The sequence below is a fragment of the Salvia miltiorrhiza genome, chromosome 3, assembly GCF_028751815.1.
Source record: "Salvia miltiorrhiza cultivar Shanhuang (shh) chromosome 3, IMPLAD_Smil_shh, whole genome shotgun sequence".
NCBI lineage: Eukaryota > Viridiplantae > Streptophyta > Magnoliopsida > Lamiales > Lamiaceae > Salvia > Salvia miltiorrhiza.
This window is the reverse complement of record NC_080389.1, coordinates 58,371,607-58,397,845: the sequence shown is the minus strand read 5'-3', so window position 1 is coordinate 58,397,845 and position 26,239 is coordinate 58,371,607. Positions and strand designations below refer to the sequence as shown.

The window sequence follows — 26,239 nt, the reverse complement described above, 5'->3', positions numbered from 1 at the left end:
GAAAAATATAAAATTTATGTTCCCTTCATGATTCAAACTCAGGCGATGTACTCATCCCTAAGATGATGTATCTACCGTAGGTGTTGATGATTGAAGGGTTGAAATGTATTCATTCAAATAAAAATTTGTTGTGAAAATATATGAATTCATCCAACAAAATAATGCATCCATTATATTTTTAGGGCTCATTTGGTAGGTATGTTATGATATGACAAGATAATTTAAGTTAAGATATATATTGTAGATAATACAAGATTTGTATATTTTAGACTAAAAAAATTTGAATTTCTTTGAGCCTCTAATTTATCGAGCTCAACCCAATTCTAAACCCAAACAGATCGGATCGGGCGAATTTTGCCAACTCTACTCACAAGAACACACTGCCTGAAAACACAGTTTCAAAACACACATTAAATCACAAACACAACTTAGAAAGAAAAAAAAAATCAGAAAACGAAAATGGAAAACAAAAATTTTAAACTGTAAACGAAAAAAAAAATCAAAAAAACGAAAAACGGAAAAATCCGATCTCTTGTCTAAAAAGGAACAATGAATTTCTATCGAGCCTTTGCACTGTCTCGGGCCCTTACAGTAGGAAACTAACTATCAAACAATAGGTACGTATAGTCCATATATGTATTATCTTACCTACCAAACAAGGCCTTATAATCTAAAAATAAAAAATAGTTCTTAATTTATGTTTATTTTAAATTAAATTTTTATTTTACCTCATTCCTATATATATTACCTTTAAACTAGATGCCATTTTTGGGGTGATTTTAGACATAATTTTTTTTACTAATCCTACATCTTCATATGAAAGGTTTATGAGTGTGCGTGTGTTGGTCAAACGGGAAGGATTAATGCCTAAGGTCAAAGGTCTTAGATTAGAGTTTCCTGTGGCGCGACCTTTAAATTTCTTTATTTAGTACTGTAATTTATCATATGAAAGGTTTATGCATTAATTACATTCTTCTCTTCTTATTATTTATTCTTATTCAAATATTTTTGTGGATCTAATCGAGAATAACTTGATAACAATGTGAATGATCTATTATATATAAAATTCTAAGATTAATGCAAGTTGAATGTGATATATATATATATTATGCAGATTATATATGCATGATTAATTTAGAGTCAAATACATATGAAGAAAATAAAAGACCTATATATATTTTTTGGAAAATGATTATGGCAATCGATATTTGTAATTCACATTGTATCCTGTCGTGTTACACCAATTTCATCAATTTCTAACTCATTATTGATTAACACTTTATTGAATATTACGTCATTTGGTCTACTGCCTTAATTTTGTTTTCTTCTTTTAATTAATAATCAGTCAACTATATATACCAATGAATCTCTATAATATGAGTAATATATTTAGATAGGTACCCTCTATAATTACAGCAATCTCATTGAAATATTGCTTCAGTTTGACCTATATAAAGAAATTAATACGATGAACTATTCAATCATCTCACAAATTTTTAATAAGATGAATTTCTACATGTCCAAATTTATTTTCGTTCTTTTTGTAATAACAAACACTTTCCAGCCATTTTCTCATGGCTGCGTCTTGGAGATTCAAAAGTTTAAAGTTGCTGTAGTAAATCTACTCCCAAAACATTCTACACAGTTAACTGTGCATTGTGCATCTAAAGATGATGATTTAGGGTTTCACAATCTCACCGCAGGTCAAAATTTTCACTGGAGTTTTTGCCCGAATGCATTTGGCACTACTTTATTTTTTTGTCATTTCTGGTGGGGTCAGAAGGAGAAGGCTTTTGATGTTTTTACACATAATTTAGAAACTAATCTTCGCTTAAACGTGTGGGCTGCAAAGAGTGATGGTATTTACTTTGGACACACTCAATATGTACGAGATTTGAAGAAAACATATTCGTGGTAATTTGCCAATCAAATTGTACTTCTGTCATTGATAAAATATTCCAATACACTATGAAAAAAATGTGTATTTTTCTAAGTGTTGGGAAATTATTTACTACTTCTAGTTACCATCTTCACATCTTTTATCCAGTATGATGTACCGCTTTTCATGAATTAATCTGAGGATATTTAAATTTATAGTTTTTCTATGAAGGCCACAAATTATATTTGAGGCATACTTTTTCTTGTCGTAAGGTTGTGAAGATCTATAGTTTTTTCAAAATTATATGTAAGTTGTTTTCAAAAAATATATATATATGTAAGTCGTCTCGATCAATTATTGGAAAATTATATATTAGCTACCATCTTCAGATCTTTTTTCTAGTACGATGTACAACTTTTCATGTATGTGATTATATTTTGTCTAAGAAAGGCATAAATTATAATTGAGGCATATTTTTTCTGGTTGTAAGGTTTTGAATTTTAAATTTCACTTCGACATGAATCATACAATACATTTCAGAGTACGTACTACAATAATGCGTATAAGTAGTCTCTAGGATTCAAAGGGATTAAAAGTAATTTCTCACTACCCTCAAGAACTCATTATAATTTCAGGTAAAGCAAAAAAGTCCACACCAAAATATGACCATGATGAGAATATTGTAAAGGTCTAAGAGTATCTGTAGTGGGGGTGCGGAGCCTGGCTCTCACCGGGTGCTTACGCACCCCCCAACACCCCCCCTCCGCATTAGGTCCGCTCCTAGTGCAGAATTCATTTTTAAAGAGAACGTGCATTGTACCGCCCTTTAAATAAAAAAAATACTATTATTTTTTCTATTTAATTTTTTTTATGAAAATTATTTTAAAATTTTAATTTTAATTTTAATTTTAACCGAATATAATTTTATAAATATTTTAGTATTTATAGTGTACTACACATTGTAGATAATCATATATTTTTCAATGTGAAATTCAATACAATGTCAACCTTTTGTAACTTTTATATAGTTTTAATTCTAAGTTTTCATTTCACTTTTAATTATTATTTTTAATCTACAAATACATTTAATATAAAGATAAAATAGAAATAAAAATTATTTTAATAGTATTTTTAAATTATAAACAACATTAAAACTAAATACAAAATGAAAAACTAGATTTAAAAGTCAAGGTGGAGACTCTCCCACTATGAAGGGTGATTCTTAAATGGTGATCCCAAATCGGACTTTCCACTACGCATGCTCTAATGAATTTACCAATTTCGATCTAATTTTTGTTTCGGCATTTTATAAATTATTGTGGGGTAGTTATTAAAAAAGCAAAAGTCTATCTAACTATCCATGAATCAAGATCGGGTGAACTAAATAAGTTTTTAAATAACAAAATAAGAATGATTTTTCATTTCATCATTCTCAATCCCTAATTTAGTAGTACTATCTACAAATGAGCAATTAGTTGAGATCCATTTTTCCTCCTAAATATCCTCCCTTTAAAAAACAAAACAAAAAGGAAATAGAGGAGTTGAATTTGAAGCATTTGTTAGGACGCGATGGGTGATTCACCTGAAAAAGGCGGCGGCAAAGGCCGCATCAAATGGGGCGACCCCTTCAGCAAGGGACGCGCGGCCGTGGAGTCTCTGGGGGCCATCCTCCGGTACTTCCCCCCGCACCTGTCGTCGTCGGAGACCCCCGCCACCTCCCTCCTCCAGGACCCCGACGTGGCGACCCAGATCTCCACCCTCCTCCGCCGCCCCGACTCCGGCGCCGTGAACGACAACCTGTGCGCGTGGCTCTACGACACGTTCCACTCCGCCGACCCCAGCCTCCAGCTGGTGGTCCTCCGCTTCCTCCCCATCCTGGCGGGCGTGTACCTCACGCGCGCCGCCCTCAACAAGCCCCTCCCGGGCTTCGAGTCCGTCCTCCTCGCCATCTACGCGCACGAGACCGCCGCCCGCAACGGCCAGGCCGCCACCGTCAGCATCCCCGACCTCGGCCACCCCAGCGTCTACCACGAGGCCAAGCAGCCCCCCGCCAAGAACGCCTCCACGGAGCTCCACCTCGCCGTCATCACCCCGAGCCTCGAGCCCCACGGCACCGTGCGCTCCACGCGCCGCGCCAAAATCGTCGGCGTCGCCCTCGAGCTCTACTACAGCCGGATCTCCCTCATCCCCGTCGGCTCCAAGCTCGACTTCTGCGACTTCTGCCGGATGTGGTCCGGCCACGACCCCGACGGCCGCCGCGGCCGGATCAACCTCCCCTGGGAGCTCATGCAGCCCATTCTTAGAATATTAGGGCACTGCCTCTTCCGCCCCGCCAAGAACTACGACCTCTTTCAGGCCGCCTTCGCCGCCTGCCAGTGCATGAACGCTAGGGCACAGCACGACATGAATGCCAAGGCCATGCTTGCCACGGCTAGCCTCGTTAGGCTAGCCCACACGGCTATGGATCCCATCTCCGACGTCGATCACACCGAGTTACCCATCACCAATCAAATATCAGTTTAGATTCTTTTTTATCTCCATCTACATTTAGGAATTAGGAGGAGCCTAGGGATTTTTTTTTATTATTATTACAAGTTATATAGACGACCTACTTTGTTACAAAAGAACTTTTTGATCATTTCCAGCATTTTTTTTTCCTCTACTGCATGGCATGAGTATAAACTACTCCATATAAATGAGTGTGCATGGATTTTTTGGTTTATTAATTTATTTGTTGTGTAGCGGTGCAAGATCACAACTTGAAGATATGTTGAATGGGAAATTCTTTTGCAATCGGATTTCCACGAGAATATATTTTTCTCGAGAAAAATGCAGTGCTTGTGCTTCAACCCAGAGCTCTTAATCATTGTTTAGGTCAACTAAAATATTTGTTTGGTCAGAAAATAGCATAGTTTTCTCTTTTCATTTTGTGTTTGCATATTTTTCAATTTTCTTATGATAGTGTGCAATCAAACCAAATCAATCAGAGTATCGGAAGTTCAAACTTGACTCATTATTATTGTTTGAATTTTAAAATTGAACAATTCGAGTCTCAGAAACCGTTCAAGCATAAATGAGCTTTGTAAATTGAGATTTGAATTTAAATATTCATAATTTTGTTTTAAAAATAAACAACTACTACTACAAATAAGTTTATACTTTATAGACTATGGGTAAAACTCATGACACTGTAGTAATAAATGTTGTATATTCCCGTCTCCATAGGCTAAGGATCTAAAGAACTCAATACATCTTATAAAGAAAAAAGGATGTTTGAGTGCCTCAATTTTGCAATTTGAACTAAGTCTCATTGCTATTATCTATATATATATAAAAGCTCAACCACTTATATAAATAGTAAGTTATGTTTTCCCGCCAAAATAACTATACTATTTTTAGAAATAAACTTTTTTATTTAATTTTAATTTCGTCTACTTCAGATTATATGAATATTTTTTATTGTAATTTTTCATATTGCCCCAATTAAAGTATTAGTTCATTTTTTTATCTTTTAAATATTTTATATTTACGAATAAAATGTAAACAAACTGTTCAATAAATAATTATAATATTATTAAAATATTTATATTGATAAGATTTATGATTAAAATTGTACTTTAAGATCTTTATTTATTATTTCTTGAATATTTAATCAACATATGTAAAACATTTAAAATTTAAGATTAATCAAACATTATGATTGTGTATCAATTATAATTTCAAAAAATTAATTATAACATAATCATAGCTCTATAATTTATTGGATTAGTTATTTTTAATCTCTTAAATATGATATAGGTAATACTCCCTCCGTCCACGAAATGAGTACCCATATTTTCTTTTTCGTCCGTCCACAAAATGAGTACCCATTTCCCTTTTTGGCAAGTGTACTCCACACATCTCTTTAATTAATACACTCAAAAAGTGGGACCTTTAAACTATTCACACTACACTCCATACATTTCTTAAAACCTGTGCCGTCCACAAATGGGTACTCATTTCGTGGACGGAGAGAGTAGTTATATTATATATAATTTTTTAAAATGGAATATATAGTACTCCCTCCGTCCCAAACGAAATGTCCTCCTTCTTTTGGGCACGGTTATTAAGGATGCATTATCTACCTAATCTAGTAGAAATTGAAATAATGCCGTGAAATGTCATTGAATCTTATATGCTACCTAATCTAGTAGAAATTGAAATTTCCTTAATATTCTACTAGATTAGGTAGATAATGCATCCTTAATAAGCGTGCCCAAAAGAATGAGGACATTTCGTTTGGGACGGAGGGAGTACATATTTTTGTATAAAATGGTCACGCATGTTCAGTAAATGTAAATAAAATATTTAGTAAATGTAGATATTAGTGATGTAACAAGTGGTGGTGATAATGATGATTATGCATGTACCCATCTCCTTGAGGATATATTACTTAAAGCATTTGATGTTCCAATACAAGACATCATTTTAAACACTTACTCGTCCTACTCTAACAACATCAACAATATATAATTTTTGTTTGAAAGAACGAGCAATAAATTTTCCTACTCATATATTGTACAACATAAATTTTTTAACATTAATAAAAAATTAAAATTTTAAATCTACATAATACTTTAAAATAATATTTTATTATCAAAAAATAATATTTCTCGCACGGGAGCCAAACTACATATGTATATATTTTAGTACTGTATATATTTCAGTAGAAATTTTGTATAAGTTATTGAGGTGGTCACTTGTACACCCGGGTGGTATGTACACCCGGATGTAAATGACACTAACACTAACATTATTTGTTTTACAAATGGCACTATCATGTTATATAAATAACATTATCTCGAAATGACTCTAACACTATATTGAAATGACACTATCATATTATCGAAATGATACTAATACTCTGGATGTACCGTACACCCGGGTGTACAGGAGGTTTTGTGTAAGTTATTTAAATACGATGTGTATATATTATATCATCTTTAAATTTGTCATATCTTTTTAAATTTTGTCATATCTTTTTTAAAATTCAGGGCAAATTTTGAAATGGGCTAAAGTTTATGTATTTATATTACAACTGTATATAGTTGAAAAAATACCAAAATTCACTAATACATTGTGGATTTACAGTCAATTAATGCCTAAAAAAAATATGTTGTTAAATGCAAATTAGTATAAAGTAATTAAAAGTTCCAAAAACTCTTTCAAGACTAATAGAAAATTTGAAAGAAAAATATCTAGATATTTTGATGAAAATTTTAAATAAATAATAATAATCGTTAGATAAAAAGTTTTTGTCAAAATCCTCATCATTCATTTGATTAGCCTCCAACTATAAGATGGTGTCATCTTCATTTAATGTTATTATTGTTATTAGAGCTATTTTATAAAATAATACTATAGAATTTTATAATCTAAACATAATATTTTAAAAAATATTTTTTTTACTATTTTAATTAAGTAGGAATCACCGTGCATCGCACGGGAGTAATACTAGTTAACTTATGATATGGTATTATGCTCGTATAAGTCGAACCTTTTGTTTGGTTGCACAACAATTTTGTAGCTAGTTTAATTTCTATTATTATCTTTAAAACTTTAATACGAGAAAAACAATGAGATATTTTGCATTTGATTGCAAAAAAGTGAATCGAATTGAGGTGCAGCCTAATTCCAACTGTAATTTGAAAATGTCACTTTATCATGGTTCATCACTTCAGTTCCAGTCCACCTCCACGAATTCCGGGTCTCCACGTCACCACCTCCGCGCTCACCCGTCGCAGGCAATTCCGACCCGGCGGCGACCTGGTGGAGCCCGCCGCATTCTCAAGCTCAGAGCTTCGCCTATACTTCGCTGTTCCTCAGCCATGGCCATTGATGACGGCCCTACTTCTTCCTCCTCTTCTCTTCAGGATCAGGTAACCCCTCTGTTCTTTTCAGCATATAATGGATTTAATTTGAGCACATTGTTTGAATTAATTTATAGATTTATTTAGTAGATGTGGGAATTGGGATAATAAGATATAAAAAGCTGAATTACGCGCAATAAATGGTGGCGGGCGTATGGGAATTGTGGAAGTTCGTAAAGTGTATCTCAGTGAGAGTCCCCATGGAAAAGGAACTGGATAATTCAACTGCTTCTCTTGTGCAAATCAAAGAGTGTTGGCAATCCGTTTGATTATAATTAGCATGGTTTCGAACTGAGGAATAATGGGCTTCAGTTGGATAAGTGGAGCTACATATGTGTGTAGTCCTCTGCTGCTTGAGTCTCTATTGGTACACAGGCTTTTTGGTGTGTCCTCACAGGCTACGGGGACCAACAGTGAGGGATTTATGAGAGAGAACATTACATAAATCCATTGCCTACTTGATTTATTTCCCCTGGTTTTGTGACATTGTGTTTATTCTCCTCCATGCCACCAGTAAGGGGAGCACACATGAAATGAATTCTTTCAATTTCAATGGAATAATTGAATTATACTGATTTTATTGTTTTCTACAGAAGCATTTTCAATTGAGTAAAGGAGTAGGGTTTTGAGCTCATGTATTTACATTCTAGTTCTTTGTAACTCTGGGATAAGGGGAATGACAAGACAAGACAAGACTAGAGCATGACATCTGTTTCACTCTCTCGAAAAGGCTTTTCTTTTCATATGTTAATTCCTTTTTGGTGAATGCTCTTGTTTTTTATATATTATTGCAGGACATCATGCTGCATTCTCGAGCATTTTGGGTCGGTAAGGATACAATTGCCTGGAATATGGATGTCGGAGATAGTTCGTGTTGTCTGTATGGAAGTAAAAACGCCGCTCTCTCTGTAGTAAATGGGAAAATTAGAGGTTAGCTTCACTAATAATGCCTCCTTGTCCATTCCTATTTTGACTAGAAAACTATCATAGATCCTTTCTGTAAACAGGGTATGATGTTAAGATTGAGCTCGAACAGAGTAAAGAAAGGCTTCCGGAACATGTGAGACACTTACTAACGGAAAACTTTTCTATTCCTTGGCTGTGTGGATGTCAGCTTAGCAAACTTATCTTATTTGATCCATTAAAATAGATAAGTTTTTATGTATCCCCTGTCTAATGCAAAGTTTATTTTTCTTGATTTGATTTCTCTATGTTGTTAGGTAATTAAAAATTTTCCTCATATCCAAGGTTTCAAACCATTCCAAGTTCCTCCAGGTCTCGATGTCCACAGTTTACTGAAATACCAATTGGCTGTTGCTGCATTAAGCTGTAAGTGAAATATTTCAGTGCCCCATTTAATCATCTCATGGAGGGACTTGTTGGTGGTTCCCCACAGAACAGTACATCTGGAATTAGGAAGCAATTTTGAGGATGTAATCCTATATTTTAAAATCATAATTTTATTCCAATCAGATTGCTTAGTTGATCAAAAGATTGTTTGTTATGTAACATCCTCTGTACTTTTCTCAGCTTTTCAATCTTGTCAAGGACTTGCCGATCGCTCAATAGATTTTGCAACTTGGATTATGAAAATGCAACTTAAAGCACACTAGCTGATTTCAGTATCTTTCTTTCATGAATTGAGAAGATTTCAAGACATGCCTGATTCACTACTTTATATGCAGCTGGTGAAGAATGCACTTGTATCACCGGTCTGCAGTTACCAGGTATCCTAGATGAACTATTCTCTTATGATGGTCCTCTTGGTGCAACCTTTTCATCTGAATCTATTTCTCTGCATCTCTGGGCACCCACTGCACAGGTAAATGGAATGTTATTCCTAGTATTCGTTATCTTTTCTCAGCTCCAATACTCACTATGGATCATTCATATTATCACTTGAGTTTTTTTTCTTCTTTTGTGATATAAAAAGAAAGTGAGTGTGCTTATTTATGGAGAACCTGAAGGTGGGGATCCTCTAGAAGTTGTCCAGCTTGAGGAATCAAATGGTGTTTGGAGTGCTGAAGGTCCATTAACTTGGGAGGGCTGTTACTATGTCTATGAAGTCTATGTCTACCATCCTAGCACCTTGCAAATTGCAAAATGTATAGCAAACGATCCATATGCAAGAGGGTATGCTGATTATATATCCATAAATGGTTAGAATGGCGAGACTTTAGGTTTCACATGGCCGTATCTTTTGTAACTGTAGACTGTCAGCTGATGGAAGGCGAACCCTGTTTGTCAATGTTACTTCTGAGGCTCTGAAACCTGAATCGTGGGATCGTTTGGTAGATGAAAAACCAGATCTTCTTTCATTTTCCGATATCAGTATCTACGAGTTGCATGTAAGAGACTTCAGGTAAATCATGAAACAAGCTTGTCTTATTCAAGTCGTTGTTGAAGGATATATGGTCATACAATTTTAAAGCCTGAAAGGATTTTATTATTCATTTTTGAAGATTTATTGGTAATAATAAGAAATATGAGTCAACTAAGTTGATTACTGTTAAAACCACATTGCATGTCTCACATCGCCTTGTGATGATCTTGTCTCCAATATACTATAAGTTTGGAGTACCCTATGGGCTTGTTAAAGCCACCTTGCCTGTCTCACATCGACTTGGTAATAATCATGTCTCCAATACATAGGTTTGGAGTACCCTCTCCCCTTATAAGGCCTTTTAAGGGGACGATGGTCCCAATTCTAGTAATTACCAGTTAACCTTTTTGCCCTTTCTTTTATTTAGCAATGATTCTTTTTTGCTATTACTTTGAGCAAGTTGTATATCAAAAGCAACATAGACACTGACTTGTTAATGTGCGCTACTGGCGTCTTCTGTGAACTTTTTATTGCAGTGCCAGTGATGATACTGTTCCCTCTGAGTGTCGTGGTGGCTACCTCGCCTTTACTTGCCCTGTAATCTTCGTAACCATTTTCTTGTGCTTGACTAATCTCTTCCATCAGCATCTTCTTCTTCTTTTTTCTTTTCTCTTTATTAATTATTAATCAAGGGCTTAAATCTCAATGCAATTGGTCAGTCTCATTGCAGTTAGTTCATATTTTAAGACTATACTTTACCAAAGGAAAGCTAAAGAGAAAAAAATCACGATGCTAACCAATGCAGAATGATAAAATATTTGAAGTACTTATGGCTGAATGTGACTTATGATATCCTATTTCATTAGAGTTTGTTATTGCTTGAAGGATTCAGCTGGAATGCTTCATCTTAAAAAGTTATCAAATGCTGGTATCACACATGTTCATCTGCTTCCTACCTACCACTTTGCTGGAGTTGATGACGATAAGACAAAATGGCAGATTGTAGGTACAGATTATTATTCATGCTGCTTTGTTCCATCTCGATAGTTTTTCTCTCAATTCGATTGTAAGTAATCATTTCCTTCCTTCCATCATTTGTTACTGCGCATATGGGCATCAATTGAAGGATATTAAAATCCGGACACAAAAATCTAAGGTCCTAACATGTGTAGTTTCATCTTTCATAGTATCTGGCTTATACTTGCAGTTCTGTACAACATCTTAGAAATTACTGTGTCCCTGACTCCGTGCCCCTTCCGTATAAGCATGATACACAAACCAGTATAATCACTCGCTTTATTACTGGGGGCTTTAAATAATCCTATAAAGACTGTCAAGGAGTATATGGACACAAAAAAAAAAGGATGAATGTATCTTAAACCAAGTTTACTCTATAACAATTAGTTTAAAGAGACCAAAATGTAAAGAATTGTGGGACTCTGCAGAGCTAGTGGGGGACATTGTTTAGTAGACAGTCTCTATATGGCGACGGCCACTTGATCTGGTTGTGATGCCTTTACAAAACCTACTTCTGATGAAGAGAAGAAAAGATTCAAGTAACACCATAAATTTCACAGCGTGGTTTTGTTTAACATCCTATTTTGGAGTTATTTGTTCAATCTTTCCATTTCTTTTCTTTATCTAAATACCAGTTTTATATGTTGATAAATTGTGCTGAATGTCATATATCTAGGATTCGAACTTAAATAACTTGTTGGCTTTTGCTTGACTATTTTTGTGATTTTATTTCACCTTATCTTCCATAACACCCTCCCTTCTGCTGTATGAGCATATTTCCTTTATGTTATTTGGTTTTGCGGTGAATGACACAAGGCCATACACAGATTCTCAGATTCTTGAATCATTTCCACCTGACTCGGATAAACAACAGGCTTGCATCACAGCTATCCAGGATGCAGATGGGTATAATTGGGGGTAAGATTTTGTCTCCTAAAGATAACCTAAAAGTAATTTTATGTGTTCCTTATATGTTTCAAGACTGATTTAATTTGCTAAATGTCTTTATCTGGGCGCCCTTCCAAATTGTGCCTGAAAAGCTATAATCCTGTTGTCTGGGGTGTCCCCAAAGGAAGCTATGCTAGTAATCCTAATGGGTCCTTCCGCATATTCGAGTTCCGCAAGATGGTGCAGGTACGTGTTTGCTTGACTAGTGGACTCAGCATACCCTCATTCAACTGGGACTGGTGTTTCTTGGAGGTATATTAAAGATGATGTATTTTATTGCAGGCTCTAAACCTCATTGGTGTTCGTGTCGTACTCGATGTTGTTTACAACCATTTGCATGCAAATGGTCCCTATGACGAGAACTCTGTCTTAGACAAGGTCGTGTTTTATGAATTATGAATATTTTTGTTTGACAGATAATAGTTTTGGTATCATTGTGAAGGATGAGTTAACTGGACATTCTAATGTTGCTGACCTTCGTGATGTAATAATTATTTTATCATATGTACTGAAATGTTGGTTCCTGATTTTCTTGCCTCATATGTCTTGACTAGTTATGATGTTTCATTGTACCAAAGTCCTGCTCTCTCTATTCAATTGATGGCCATGCAAAGTTTTGCCAAATTCCACCATCACATGATAGGTGCTCATCTATATGCGTAACACGAAGTTAATTGCAGATTGTTCCAGGTTACTACATCCGAAGGAATCTTGATGGCTTCATCGAGCATAGTACATGTGCAAACAATACAGCTAGTGAACATTACATGGTTGAACGGTTGATTATCGATGATCTGTTGCACTGGGCTACAAATTACAAGGTGCTATTTCAATTGACTCTCTCATACTGCAAGAATCATTCATTAATTTAAGGATCTTATTATGGACTCATAGACATGGTTAGTTGTGCCTATTAAAATTTATTTTGATATGGCCCATATGAATATCTCTGATTATCTGTATTGCAGGTTGATGGATTTCGTTTTGACCTCATGGGTCATATAATGAAGCGTACAATGGTATGGGCTGCATTCACGAAATGTTTTCTCTTGTGAAACTTTGCTTTAACATTCATTCCAGGCCACAATTTTTCACAAGATATCAAGGATTTCTAACTATTCCATGATAAACAAACTCAGAAACACATGTTTGCTAGCTGTGCACTGTTTATGCATTCAAAATCTTGTGAGATATTTATACTGCTAAAATATTTGCTAGTATTTCAATATGGTGATTGATTTTCATGTGAAAAAATAGAAAAGTAAAGTAGCGGCTGTCAATAGGCTATTTATCTGGATTTCTATAGTGTAGTGGAATTCATTTATTTTTATTGAGATATGTGCTAGTTGTTGATTTAATCTGAAGGAAGTTAATAATAATGAAAGATGTTGTCTTCTTCCTCCTCCTCTTCTTCTTCTTTTTAAAGTTTTGAACCTGCTTATTGCCTGCAGGTAAAGGCTAGAAGTATGCTTCAAAATTTAACGAAAGAAAATGATGGAGTAGAAGGCTCTAGCATCTACATGTATGATGGACTGAATTGTTTTTTATTCTTTTTTTCTTTCGTACTTCCTTCATCATTGTGCTCTAATGTAGTATTCTATGATTTGTAAGTTTATAATAGTATAACTAATCGCAGTAGCCTGTTTCATGATTAGATATGGTGAAGGATGGAACTTTGGGGAGGTGGCTGAAAATGGGCGTGGCGTAAATGCATCCCAATTCAACATTTGTGGAACTGGAATTGGAAGGTACAATTTCTTACTTGCCATGTAGAGTTACGGATGTTAACATCAATTTCTTAAACTAAAAATTCCCTAACAAGAAGATCGTGAATCATATGTGAATTATTACTTCCTATATCACTCTTTTACGTCATAAATGGAGCACATAAAATGGTCTCCAAGAGATTTTTCCGGTCAATGGTACTCTTGGAACCTTATTTGTTCAACTGATGCTACCTTAACCAGATATGCTGATTCCTGATATAATCCTCTATTAAGAGAAGGATCATAGCTATACAGAACTTATGCTGATGTTTTCAACAATAAAAGAGGCAGATACAATAATATATACCTGAGTTGGAATTTGAATTGTGTCTAGACAAACAAATAACTGTGAAACATGACTTCAGCTTCAATGACCGGATTCGGGATGCAGTGCTTGGTGGATCTCCTTTTGGACCTCTACTTCAACAAGGTTTTGCAACAGGTTTGTCGGTTGAGGTAATCCCATTTTGGAGTCCATTGACCTCCAATTATCTAGCAGTTATCTTTCTCAATTCAATAATAATTTTACTCACTCCTCATTCTTCTCATCAAAAGTTGCCAACAAACCTTTTCTTAAGTATCTTCTGTACTAATCTTCTACTTCTTCAGCCCAACGATCATGACCATGGAAGCAAATCTACAGTGAAACATATGCTTGCTGTATCTAAGGATCACATTCAGGTACTTTGAACATTATATACTACTATAAGATTTTCAGGAATTATTACGTAACAAATTAATTCATTAACAAACTGTGGTCTAGATTCCTAGTTGAAATCGATTATGATTGGAAAAATGGCAACCTTTTGGTATTCAATTTTTTTAGGACTGTGACAGTAGCTTGCACTTTCTTAGCTTAGTCATATTCCTCGTGTCAGATGGGCTTCAAGGGAATGATAATGTTAGTACTCATATTCTTCTGCTAAAAATTATTTTGTAACTCATCCAGCATCATCTTTCTGCAAGGTAGGTTGGGATGGCTGCTAACCTGAAGGATTATGTTCTTACCAACCATGAGGAACAGGAGGTAAACACATTCTCATAAACTATCGCTCCGTCAATTTTTATTTATATATAAGCCAGATACAATCCCAATATTTCCAGTAATTTCGAAGCTTTATTATAAGAATATTAACAAAATTGCCTCTTAAGAAGTATGGCAGGAACACCTTCTCTTACATAAACTATGAACTTCACGAAAATCACACAGAAAATTTATTGCTAAAATCAGTGGTGCTTTATTATCAAGAATATGTCAGATCTGCCAACATGTTGCCATAATCTATATAAGATCATGGTTTCTTTATCTCTTCCCTCCAAGCAGGTTAAAGGATGTGAAGTTTCAATGCATGATGGTGTACCTGTTGCATATGCTTCATCCCCCATAGAAACAGTAAGGGCTGCCATTCTACAGAAAATCTATTTATAAAGGGCAGTTGCTCAATATGCAAGCTTTCTGTCAGTCTTTAAAAGTCTTATGTATGCCAGTGCCCTTATTGGATACTAAGCAGCTCATATCTTTGACTATTGTTAAATCTTATGGAATTAGGTTAATTATGTCTCTGCTCATGATAATGAGACGTTGTTCGACATTGTCAGTTTGAAGGTAACCCTCTCTCTTTCACTGTTTGCACCGTAAATCCTGCTGATGCATAGTATTTAATTAATGCTATTCTTATTATGTATAGACTCCCGTAAACATCTCTTTGGATGCAAGATGTAGGATGAACCATTTGGCAACCAGCATCGTAGCACTTTCCCAGGTTTTGACTTTGAGTTACTATATTAACAGTGCCTTAATATTTCACGTTGGATCGAGAATTTTGTTTACCTCCATTGTCATAACTGAAAATGGTATAGTTAAAAACTTGATTTTTCTCAGTAAGTTATGGAATTTCCTCTAAACATGTATTTAAGTGTACTTATTTCATTATTTGTAGGGAATACCTTTCTTTCATGCTGGCGATGAAATTCTGCGTTCAAAATCATTAGATCGTGACTCATATAATTCAGGCGATTGGTTCAACAGGTAAGTTGGAGGTACTTAATTACATACAAATCGTAGCGCTACTGTTAGATTCAGCAAAAGCATCGAATAATTGATGGAACTATAGCTTACTAGAGTTGCCGATAAGGCGCAATAAGTTGACTTCTTTCAAGTTGTAAATTCTTGGAAACCCTACAACTCTCCAAATTCTTCATTCAGGTTAGATTTCAGCTACAACTCTAATAACTGGGGTGTTGGCCTTCCTCCAAAAGAAAAGAACGAGCGAAATTGGCCACTGTAAGCATAATTTCTCTTAATCCTGTATTGGTAACTATTAGCATTGGATCAATTAATTTTTAGTATTGAAGTTCTATATCACTATGCGATATATTTCTCTTCTCCGATTTGACATATTTTCCTGTCTTCCACAGAATGAAAATCAGACTGGCAGATCCAGCATTCAAGCCTCAAAGAAATCACATCATTGCAGCGCTTGACAACTTTTGTAGCCTTATTAAAATCAGATACTCTTCCCCACTTTTCCGTCTGCATACAGCAAATTCAATCCAGGTTATTAGAAAGTTAACTTTTTGTGCATTTCTTTCTTTGAAATTAGAAGATAGATTCCTCATTTCTTATCATCAAGATTCTAGAACTAAGACTCCGGTCAGTGCACTCATTTAAGTTTGACTTCATTCAGAAAAGAGTACGATTTCATAACACGGGTTCATCATCAGTCCCCGGTGTGATTGTCATGAGCCTCGAGGATGGCCACGCGGGAGTTCCTGGACTTTCTCAATTAGATCCCATGTTAGTAAAGCCAAAAGTTTTGTAAACAAAATATTTAAACTTATGCCAACTGTATGAAACATATGTATGAACTATGCTTGCAGCTACTCATACATCGTTGTTCTAATCAACGCGTGCCCTACGGATGTCACGTTTACCAGCCCATCTCTAAGGGGAAAAGCTCTACAACTACACCCAATACAGGTTCCTATCTGCCCTCTTCTTTCACCACTTTTCACACACATGTACAGTCATCTGCGCTTGTGTAATGCTGTGATCTTGTCCAGGTGGATTCAAGTGATCATGTTGTCAATGAGTCGACATATGACTCGCCCTCCGGATCTTTCAGAATACCCCTTCGGACGACTGCCGTTTTCGTTGAACATCGAGCGACCTGAGAGACCAGACACTACATGTCAAGAGGCTCACAGTGTTATCAAATCCAATGCTTGGTTTTGTATGTACCTCAAAGATGCCTCTAAATTTGCATTGATGATTCATGTGTTGTAGACATTTCTAACTTTTCTTTTTTCATCTGTATGTGAAATAGGAGATATTTTGGAACATGGATTCGACCTCATCAATATTGGATCAAACTGGTTCAGTCAATATTTTAATAATAATTACCAAAACCCGAGTACGGGTGAAATAAAAATGAACATTTTTTATGGTTGTTTAGAAATGTATGGCTTCTATGGTACAACAATATTAATAAATTGAATATCGGGAGAAACATAGAAAGTGGTGTTACAAGAAATGGTAGTCTAAATCCTTCATTCTATTTGTACTCAATTTCAACTCTATCATACATATGGAGTCATTTTCTTGTTGTATATTGAATCTAATTTTAGATATTATATGCTCTGAATTTTAACATAGCGATCTATTATGTATAGTACATTCGAAAATGTTGAAGTAATCACCATTAATAATAACATAATTATGTAAAAGATGCATCATTGTATATATAATACATATATAGGGTGCGGTTATAGTGAGAACCACACTTATCGTGAGAACATAAGAACCATTAAAATCAATGTATCTACTATATAAATTAATGCATTCGCTATTAAATTTAATGCATCCGAAAATAATAAATTTTTTGCTCCCTTCAGGATTCGAACCCATGATCTGCATTCATCCACCAAGATGATGCATCCACCGTAGATCTTGATGATCGAATGGTTTAAAATGGTTCTCTGTTCTAATTTTATTTAGTGGTTCTTATTTGAACCTCTCCCTATATATATATATATATATATATATATATATATATATATATAGGGAGAGGTTCAGGAAAGAACCATAAATAAAAAAAGAACGGAGAACCATTTTTAGCCATTCGATCATCAAGATCTACGGTGGATGTATCATCTTGTTGGATGAATGCAGATCCTGGGTTCGAATCCTGAAGAGAGCAATTTTTTTTATTTTTTTGAGTACATTAATTTTAACAGCGAATGCATTAATTTTTACAGTGAATGCATTAGATTTGATGGTTCTCCCGTTCTCACAAATAATGTAGTTCTCTCTAGAACCACCACCCTATATATATATATATATATATAGGGTTCGGTTATAATGAGAACCACAATATCGTGAGAACATAAGAACCAATTAAAATTACTGCATCTGCTATACAAATTAATGCATCCGCTATTCAAATTTAATGCATCCGAAAAAAATAATTTTTTTGCTCCCCTTCAGGAGTCGAACCAGCACCTGCATCCATCCCACAAGATGATGCATTCCACACCTGTCGATCTTGATGATCGCGATGGCTTAAATGGTTCTCCGTTCTTATTTATTAGTGGTTCTTATTTGCAACCTCTCCCTATATAATATATATATATATATAATATCTATATATATATCTATATATAAGGGTGGTGTATATTCCTTCAAAATATTAATAGAAATTAAATTGGTAGTATACTACCACCGAATATTTCGTCTGACATTTGCAAATTCAAGGGCCATTCTGCACATGATTGAATGGAAATAAAAAGTTAATTAAGATATAGTATGGAATATTAATGTCACTATGAAATGAAAGACGTTCAAATAAATTCCCTCAGTGGAAAGAATGGACTTCACAAATTAACAACCAACTGTCGGAAATATATAGATGTCGTTGAAAAATGATTTTCTACGCTAACAGCAAATATATAGTGGGATTTATATCACTCACACATTTAACTGAAAATTATATCTGATGGTTTTTGTTGACTTATAGTTTTTGTTTGTGCAATTTCGGTTGACTCAGCTTATTACTCGAATATAGTCAGTCCCAATATCTATCTCAATTTCTATATTTAGTGCAAGAATTACTGATATAAATATAAAAGGCAATTGAGTTTGAAGACCTCTCACATTCACTAATTACGTTATAGTGTAAACTTCCTCCAACCTCCACTCCCCACCTCCCTCCTACTTTCTTTCTCCTCCGCTTCGTCACCCTCTCTCTCTCCCCCCCTAGAATGTGAGAGAAAAGAAATCAACAAACGCGAAAACAGCATCCAACATACATAGTCTCTACACGGCGGTGGTGGGCCGGGATATATATATATGGAGACCGCGACGGAAGAGGCGGCGGCGACGCCGTGTTTGAATACGGACCTCATTACGAAAGGCAAACGAACCAAGAGAGAAAGACCTAATTCCCCGGTTTCCTTCACCATCACACCACCCCCACGCGCCACCGCCTCATCGGAGGAGAGCACCACGACCGAGGAAGCCGACACCGCCAGGTGCCTCATCCTCCTCTCCCGGGGCCACTTCACCAACAACCGCCGCAGCGACGCCGCGACCACCTCCTACGGCGGCGGCGCCGCGTGCATGTACACATGCAAGACGTGCAACAGGTCCTTCTCATCCTTTCAGGCCCTGGGCGGCCACCGCGCCAGCCACAAGAAGCCTAGAAACGAGAAGCGGTACGCCATATTCTCCGACGACGAGGATTTGACGTCGCCGTCGTCGTCGTCGAGGAACAAATTCTCTCCGACCTCTCTCTCCCTTCAGTTGAGCAGCGTGTCGACCACCACCACCACCGCGGTGAAGTCGCCGAGGGTCCACGAGTGCTCCTATTGCGGGGCCGAGTTCGCTTCCGGCCAGGCCCTCGGCGGCCACATGAGGAAGCACCGCGGCGCCGCCGCCCCATCGCCTCGAGGCGTTGATGAGGTGGAGGCCGGAAAGTGGCTGTCGTTGGATCTCAATCTTCCGGTGCCGGAAGATGAGAGAGAAAGAAGCCCTAACCGGATTCCTCCACCATTACTACTCCACCCTTGATTTATTTTCACATTATACTTTTGGAAGGTTTTTTTACACTTTTATTCCATCTCATAATTATAATATATGAGGATTAAGTTGGAGAGTATTTGAATTCTACATATCTTCTTTAATTTCGTTTTAGGGGGAAGTGCACATGTAGAATATGTGGTCGATCGACTCTCCATGTAAACTAATTAACTATGGTATATAAAATACAGTATTGATATTCAATCCTCTTCTGTAAATTTTCTTTTCTGGTATTCAATGTTCTGCAGCTGTAAAATATCATCGTTATCTTTTTTAAATGATATATTGCTTTAAATTATGTAACAATTTGGTGTGTCTTCCTTGACATACGCAGGTCACATGAAAAAAAATACAAAATTCTAGCTTGATACATAAAATATTGTAGTACGTTTTTGTTCAAGGTTGGTAGAGCTAACTAATTTTGTACTTTTATATTCTTTTCTTAATGTCCAAACAGGAGTTTGCTTCACTGAATCGGAGTATAAATCTTTGCCTTTAATTTAGGACATATATACATATATGTTTTATTTCATTTTGTTTGTAGTTCCCCCAGTTAACTTTTAGAAGCTGGAATTCTTTCACTCCCTGGTTAATTAGTGGTTAATTAGGATCATTTAAGAATTAAGATGATATAATTGTTTTGCCTCTCTATATATGTGGAAATTGGAATATTAATGTGGTCAATGTTTCCATCTTTCTATTTTTTCTACCACCAAATATTACACACCTGAATTAAAATACAGCTCCCCCGGCCCATTATGAAGATGAATAACAAGAGTGTCTATATGAATCTCATTTCCCCCGTTACATAACTCAGAAAGATAAATAAATAAAATCAAAATTCACACAAAACCATATATAAATTTTGTTGCATAACTCTAGTGCCTACGAATCTCAATTCTCCCGATCACCTAACTCAGAAAGACAAATAAATAAATAAATAAAACCAAAATTGATAAAATTATTGTATTTTAATTCCAACAAACTGTAAATTTTGGTGGTAGAAAATTTTGTTTGATGTAAGGATCTAATTTGAAACACCATGGTTTGCTCATGCAATATAACACAAAATAAAGCTTAAAACCAGCAATTTGTGAGTATGGACCAGCCTGGCCAATTTAGTTTGAGGCCATGGTTTGGAGCTTTATTTACACAATTATATATAGGGTAATTCTATTTGTTAATGGCTTAGAAATGGCAATTTTTTATATATGTTTTATGTTGATTTATATGTTGGTGTGCTTTGCCTCCCCTAAACCCTTAATTAATCTTGCAATTTTTTGTTTCTCCATGTGTTATAAGAAACGTGTTGTTTATTTTGAATCTGCGTGCATTTTTCTTTTATGTGGATTTATTTATTTATTATTTCACGTGTATTGACAATATGACTGATCACCAAAACACGTCAATTTAATTTCAGTCACAAAATTTATTTTGCTTGCCACAAAAAAAAAGTGAAACGATGTATATTGTTTTATAATTAACTTTAAAGTAAGATATTTTTGAAAAAAAACGCTGATATGCCAAAAAAAAATAATATTTACCCTAATACTCATTAGATGCAAGATGACAATATCACACATTATAAATTGTCATGTGTGTTGACTTTTTTGTACGTGTGTTAATGATACGGTGGTTAATATCCGAGTCTAAAAAATTCATATTTAAATCTACTGTTATTTAATTTTTAAATTATTTATTTATCCAATAAAAGAAATAAGTTTTGTCACTCAAATAAAATTAATCAATTCTATATTTCGAGTTCATCGACAACGGCTAGCTGCTAGTTAATACTCCTAGTTTAAATAGTAATAGTAATCAATGCTTCAAGAAAATAGTAGTATCAAACATAAAAATAGACTCATCATTTCGGTCACAAAAATCACAATCAAACTGAATCATATTTTATTCACAGCAAAACGCAATTATCTACATCTCTTAATTAATTTTTCCAATCAACTCTCCTCTGATTTCCGACATTATCTCTGAGATAAATAGCATCGGACCTCGCTGACCAGAAGGATTCCGAAATGTGAGTTTTAGAAACCTTAAACGCATCAAAAAGCGCAGCCTTTGATCCCCATTGAAGAAGGCAGAACAATATCTTACCGTCGGAATCATCGCAGAAATTCCAATGAAAATCTTGATCGTGATAAAGTGTGCCATCTACGAGATCCCGACCGTCGAATTTACAATGCACCTTTAACGGTGGGGATTTGTCGCCCACGGGGAGCGTGTTGATTATATAAACTGTTTGTTGTTCTGTGGTAGAACATCCACTCACAACTTCTTCGGGAGAGAGGAGTTGTAGAGAGACAAAGAGAATAAGAATTTTAATTATGCTCATGCTGTCTCTCATTTTAACTTTACATATTTTTTTATGATTGCAGAGTCGCTTAATTTATAGGCATATGAATGACAAAACACAATCAGATTACAGAACAATTTGAAATATATTGAGATTTTTAGAATTTTGAGTGATTAATTAATTGGTAATTGCCAAAATATAGCCATAAAATACTCTCCTTTCAACATTCATTGCATCACCTTTCAGAAGATATATAAATATATATAACGGGTTAGGTTATATTGAGAAGCTCAAATGTGTTGAGAAGTTGAGAAGCAATCTAATAGATGAACATGCCAATTAGTTTTTATGAACACGAGTTTGATCTGGGGTTCGATCCTTGTCGGTGACGTATTTTTTAACAAATTAAATAGATTTGTATGTTCGTCAGTTATATTTGGTATGTTCAAAGAATTTATTAATCTAGGGTCTAATTACCATGTTCATCAAAATGTATTAACATGTTCATCTATTACATTGCTTCTCAACTTCTCAACACATTTGAGCTTCTCAATTGAACCACTCCCTATATATAACATTGTTAAAAGATATTTGTAGTCAATACTATAATATAGGAAATGTTTTTTTTTTTTTAATATATAGCTAAAGAATGAACAAATATTGATCAAGTTTACAGTTTTAATCAAAATGTCCACACTAGCACTTCTAAATTTTTGGACTACTGTTCTCAAAAAAAAAAATTTGGACTACTTTTTTAAGTCATACTACTAATGAACAAATAGATTTTTAAGTCATACTACTTTTTTGTTGATTTATTCGTTATTGTTATCTTTAGTATCTTTAGTGAGAAATGAAAATTACAAATAAATCAATGTAATACACAAATAGTCTTATTCAATTAATATTATGAAATTTTTGATCTTTCTAAAATTCAAACACAAGTGAAAATGACTATTTATGTATTATATTAACTTATTAATAAATTTTATTAATTTATTCATTATTCTTATTTCTCGTAGTTGAATTCCCTCTCTCTTATATATATATTCGATATGGCCTACGGGATTCTCGGCAATGCTTAGTCATTGTGGTTCTTAATTAGAAGCAATAAGATATGTGTAAATACATGTGAAATAGAAAAGAAAAGACACTTGTCTTCATTATTGATGTAAATTCGAGGCTAACTTTCAATTTTACATTTTACACGTCGTAATAAAGAATCACTGATTTCATTGTCACAATATAGATAGATGAGTCTAAAACAAGAAAATAAAAAAGGGGGAAAAAATCGAATAAAAGAAAAATAAATAGGTAGGGATCTCCCTCACCACCCTTCCTGTGGAGCCGGTGCAGGTGCAGGTGTAAAAGCAACATCATCATCCACCACTCCTGTAACAATCCAACCAAAGCTCGCTTCATACAAGCAACAATTAAGGCAAACTGCCGGGCCGGGCCAACTCAACCCGAGCCCATCAGGCCCAATGGAGATTCAAACAATACTGGGCTTAATTGTATCACGACATGCGTAGGCCCAATGTTACTGCAAGCTATTTTGGGCCGGCCATGGCCTATGCAGACCAAACCCGAGGGCCGAAGAAAGAATTTGGGCAGGTAAAGGATCAAATTGCGAGGGTGGTGTTTGGCTAAGCTTATTTCAAAGAGTTTATAATCTCTAAGAGCATCCGCATTGGGGGTTCCTTGATAGCCTACTTGATAGCCTATTTGATAGTGGTTGTGTTATTGAGTAGGTAGTGCTGCATTGGGGTTCCTTGATAGCCTACTTGATTTTTTTAGTTTTTAAAGAGGAGAGAGAAATTTTTAAAGAGAAGAAGAAAATTAAAAAAAAAGAAAAAAAAAAAAAGAAAATCACTCGAGAATACCCGATAACTCGGGTACTCCTCGAGGACCTCCCCCCCGCATTGCACTCCTCGAAGCCACTCCTCTCCTCGAGTGAGTTCGAGTACTCACTCGAGCACCCGCGATGCGGGTGCTCTAATAGCTTATAAGATGTTGAGCCTATATAGTTTATCAAGAGTTTATGAGAGGTGAAAATGTTTGTATAATTAAATTTATAAGCTAGAGTGAATTTTGTAAAGAAACAAAAGTTTTGCTAGAAAAATAACAATAGAGAGAGATGAACTTGGAAAGATATATGATGGAAATAACAAATTATGATTGAATAATATTTGCAAAATGATTAGTGTATAAGATTTTAAAATAATAAATTGGAGCAAATTAACTTATTTTTTAGGGAGCTTATAAGTTGTTTGTTTAATAGCTTATTTTGTCAAATATTGAAGGAACTTATAAATTATTTTAAAGAGATTCTAAGCTAGCCAAACACCCTCTATATCATGCCTTAAAAAACATGTCTATTTTGACACCTCTAATTAATAGTCAAGGGTAGAGCACTCGCCAACAACGAAGTGCAGCTCCTCTCCAACCAATAAGTTGAGGGCTCGAATCACCAGAAAAGAAATGCAAAATTATTATTGATCCTCTTTTAAAAAAAAGGCTAGAGCGCTCACCGCATACGAGAAGGTTCTGAGGGGGCGGGCGCTCCTTGGCGGGGTTGGGGTCGTCGTTGTGAACCCTAATATAGATCTCCTGCCCCATGTACCAATGCACCAAGTTCTGGGATCTCAAGTTCCACATCCCAGGGTTGTCAAGAAACACATACACAGCACTCCATCCGCCTGGATACACTTGCACAGTCGAACGAACAACCGGATCGTATAAATTATACGTGGCGCGGGAATCTACTGTCCACTCCCCCCCACCAAATCTACAATCATAGTTTCAACAAATCCCATCAAAACATTTAACTAGTATAACAACCATAAAAAAAAGACCTCACTCACCCCACAACAAAAAATCCAAAGCCATCTAAATGCCAAGAATCAATCTCATCTTCAAGCTCATTCTTGAACACAATCTCCAGCCACCCCTTATGCACCCCCGTCACCACCGAAACTCCGTAGACCGCCGCACCACTGATCGACTGGGTAGGGAATTTGTCGAGCTGGTACACACCGGAGCCATTTCTGAAGTAATCAGCAAGCTTGAGGGGAGTGTTGGGAGTGAGATAAGACACATTGTTCACAACATAGCTCCGGACGTCATTGATCAAAGCTCTCGATCCATGGAGGACGAATGTCTGAGACAGCGTTACATTCGACACGTTGAACGTGCCTTGTGGATTAGGCCTCGCAGCACCAGCTGTCAGATTCCATCTTCACTTGCAAAAATACAATCATAAGTCGAAAGCAACATACTAGGATACAATGTAGCAACATACTAGGATACAATGTGATTGCTTACCTTATGGATTTAGCTTGATTGATCGAAAAATCCAAATCGAAGGGATCGGGGCCATCTGGGATGGGGCCTTGGACAGCTGAAGCAGAGTTCATGTAATGAAGTATCCCTTTGGCAACAAGCGAGCTATTGGATGCATCAAACTTGTAAAATTTTGGGGTGGCCACGACATAGTAGTCGGCCTCATCTTGATCCGCAGTGACAAGAACTGAGTACGACTGGCCAACGTGCACATCCAGAGAATCCAACGCGATCTGGTCCGTATAGGAGCCTTCTGTCTCCACAAGAACCATCTGATGCTTCTGAAACCTCAAGTTGAAGCTAAACTGAGTCCCGACGTTTGAGATCCTAAACCGGTAGGTCTTCCCTGCATATAACAACCACCACGAATACGATTCAAGATCAAGAACTCCAGAGAAAAAAGCTTGAAGAATGGGACAACTCATTCACCTTTTGTGACATTGAAAGACTCATACAATGTGGAACCAAGACTGCCATAAGGCCCCTTCCCATTCATCAAAATGACACTAGGGAACATTTGATTTGTGTTTTCTTGTATCATTATCCGAGCATTCTGCCATCAAAATGCATAAAATCAAACACAAGGTCAAGAAAATTAAGGACAGTCGACAAGAACAGATGTCTGCAGAGTGTTACCTTGTAGTATTCCTCCATCCATCTATATGCGTAACACG

General features: G+C 35.8%; 4 protein-coding genes across 7 annotated transcripts; 3 read left to right on the top strand and 1 right to left on the bottom strand.

Moving 5' to 3' along the window:
- Positions 1-3,299: 3,299 nt before the first annotated feature.
- LOC131014789 (uncharacterized) lies at positions 3,300-4,504 on the top strand. The gene has a single exon (XM_057942878.1). The coding sequence runs from the start codon at positions 3,449-3,451 to the stop codon at positions 4,400-4,402; it is 954 nt and encodes a 317-aa protein (XP_057798861.1). The 5' UTR covers positions 3,300-3,448; the 3' UTR covers positions 4,403-4,504.
- A 3,028-nt stretch (positions 4,505-7,532) lies between these two features.
- LOC131014788 (pullulanase 1, chloroplastic) lies at positions 7,533-17,273 on the top strand. 4 transcript variants are annotated; one of them, XR_009098319.1, is made up of 29 exons: positions 7,535-7,797; positions 8,583-8,718; positions 8,796-8,848; positions 9,009-9,117; positions 9,474-9,610; positions 9,722-9,921; positions 10,001-10,150; positions 10,648-10,708; positions 10,997-11,117; positions 11,956-12,046; positions 12,169-12,262; positions 12,359-12,454; positions 12,757-12,897; positions 13,045-13,095; positions 13,528-13,598; positions 13,732-13,824; positions 14,208-14,298; positions 14,452-14,523; positions 14,813-14,869; positions 15,167-15,235; positions 15,392-15,448; positions 15,531-15,605; positions 15,783-15,871; positions 16,049-16,126; positions 16,261-16,399; positions 16,530-16,639; positions 16,723-16,822; positions 16,906-17,075; positions 17,169-17,273. XR_009098319.1 is itself a non-coding variant. In XM_057942876.1 (28 exons), exons 1-28 carry the CDS (start codon positions 7,570-7,572, stop codon positions 17,014-17,016), a joined length of 2,880 nt encoding a protein of 959 aa, XP_057798859.1. In that variant the 5' UTR covers positions 7,533-7,569; the 3' UTR covers positions 17,017-17,250. The 4 variants fall into 4 exon arrangements, 3 of the variants coding, with proteins under 3 accessions (XP_057798859.1, XP_057798858.1, XP_057798860.1); XM_057942876.1 differs by having other exon boundaries at positions 7,533-7,797; positions 16,906-17,250; XM_057942875.1 differs by having other exon boundaries at positions 7,533-7,797; positions 16,723-17,250.
- A 1,808-nt stretch (positions 17,274-19,081) lies between these two features.
- On the top strand, positions 19,082-19,935 carry LOC131014787 (zinc finger protein ZAT5-like). The gene has a single exon (XM_057942874.1). It carries the CDS (start codon positions 19,190-19,192, stop codon positions 19,907-19,909), a length of 720 nt encoding a protein of 239 aa, XP_057798857.1. The 5' UTR covers positions 19,082-19,189; the 3' UTR covers positions 19,910-19,935.
- A 3,425-nt stretch (positions 19,936-23,360) lies between these two features.
- Positions 23,361-26,219, bottom strand: LOC131019066 (monocopper oxidase-like protein SKU5). Its single transcript, XM_057947746.1, has 6 exons — positions 26,202-26,219; positions 25,995-26,118; positions 25,548-25,911; positions 25,088-25,459; positions 24,755-25,011; positions 23,361-23,615 (listed from the first exon to the last, which is right to left on the bottom strand). Exons 1-6 carry the CDS (start codon positions 26,217-26,219, stop codon positions 23,551-23,553), a joined length of 1,200 nt encoding a protein of 399 aa, XP_057803729.1. The 3' UTR covers positions 23,361-23,550.
- Between the last annotated feature and the right edge of the window lie 20 nt (positions 26,220-26,239).

Excerpts from the sequence above, each read along its gene's own strand:
- LOC131014789 (XM_057942878.1), top strand. The coding sequence starts at position 3,449 with ATGGGTGATTCACCTGAAAAAGGCGGCGGCAAAGGCCGCATCAAATGG.
- LOC131014788 (XM_057942875.1), top strand. The coding sequence starts at position 7,570 with ATGTCACTTTATCATGGTTCATCACTTCAGTTCCAGTCCACCTCCACG. Across the intron at positions 9,118-9,473 it reads GGCTGTTGCTGCATTAAGCT|CTGGTGAAGAATGCACTTGT; the intron begins GTAAGTGAAATA and ends CTTTATATGCAG. Across the intron at positions 13,599-13,731 it reads GAAGGCTCTAGCATCTACAT|ATATGGTGAAGGATGGAACT; the intron begins GTATGATGGACT and ends TTTCATGATTAG.
- LOC131014787 (XM_057942874.1), top strand. The coding sequence starts at position 19,190 with ATGGAGACCGCGACGGAAGAGGCGGCGGCGACGCCGTGTTTGAATACG.
- LOC131019066 (XM_057947746.1), bottom strand. Across the intron at positions 25,912-25,994 it reads GTCTTTCAATGTCACAAAAG|GGAAGACCTACCGGTTTAGG; the intron begins GTGAATGAGTTG and ends TGTTATATGCAG. Across the intron at positions 23,616-24,754 it reads TCAGAACCTTCTCGTATGCG|GAGTGGTGGATGATGATGTT; the intron begins GTGAGCGCTCTA and ends GGATTGTTACAG.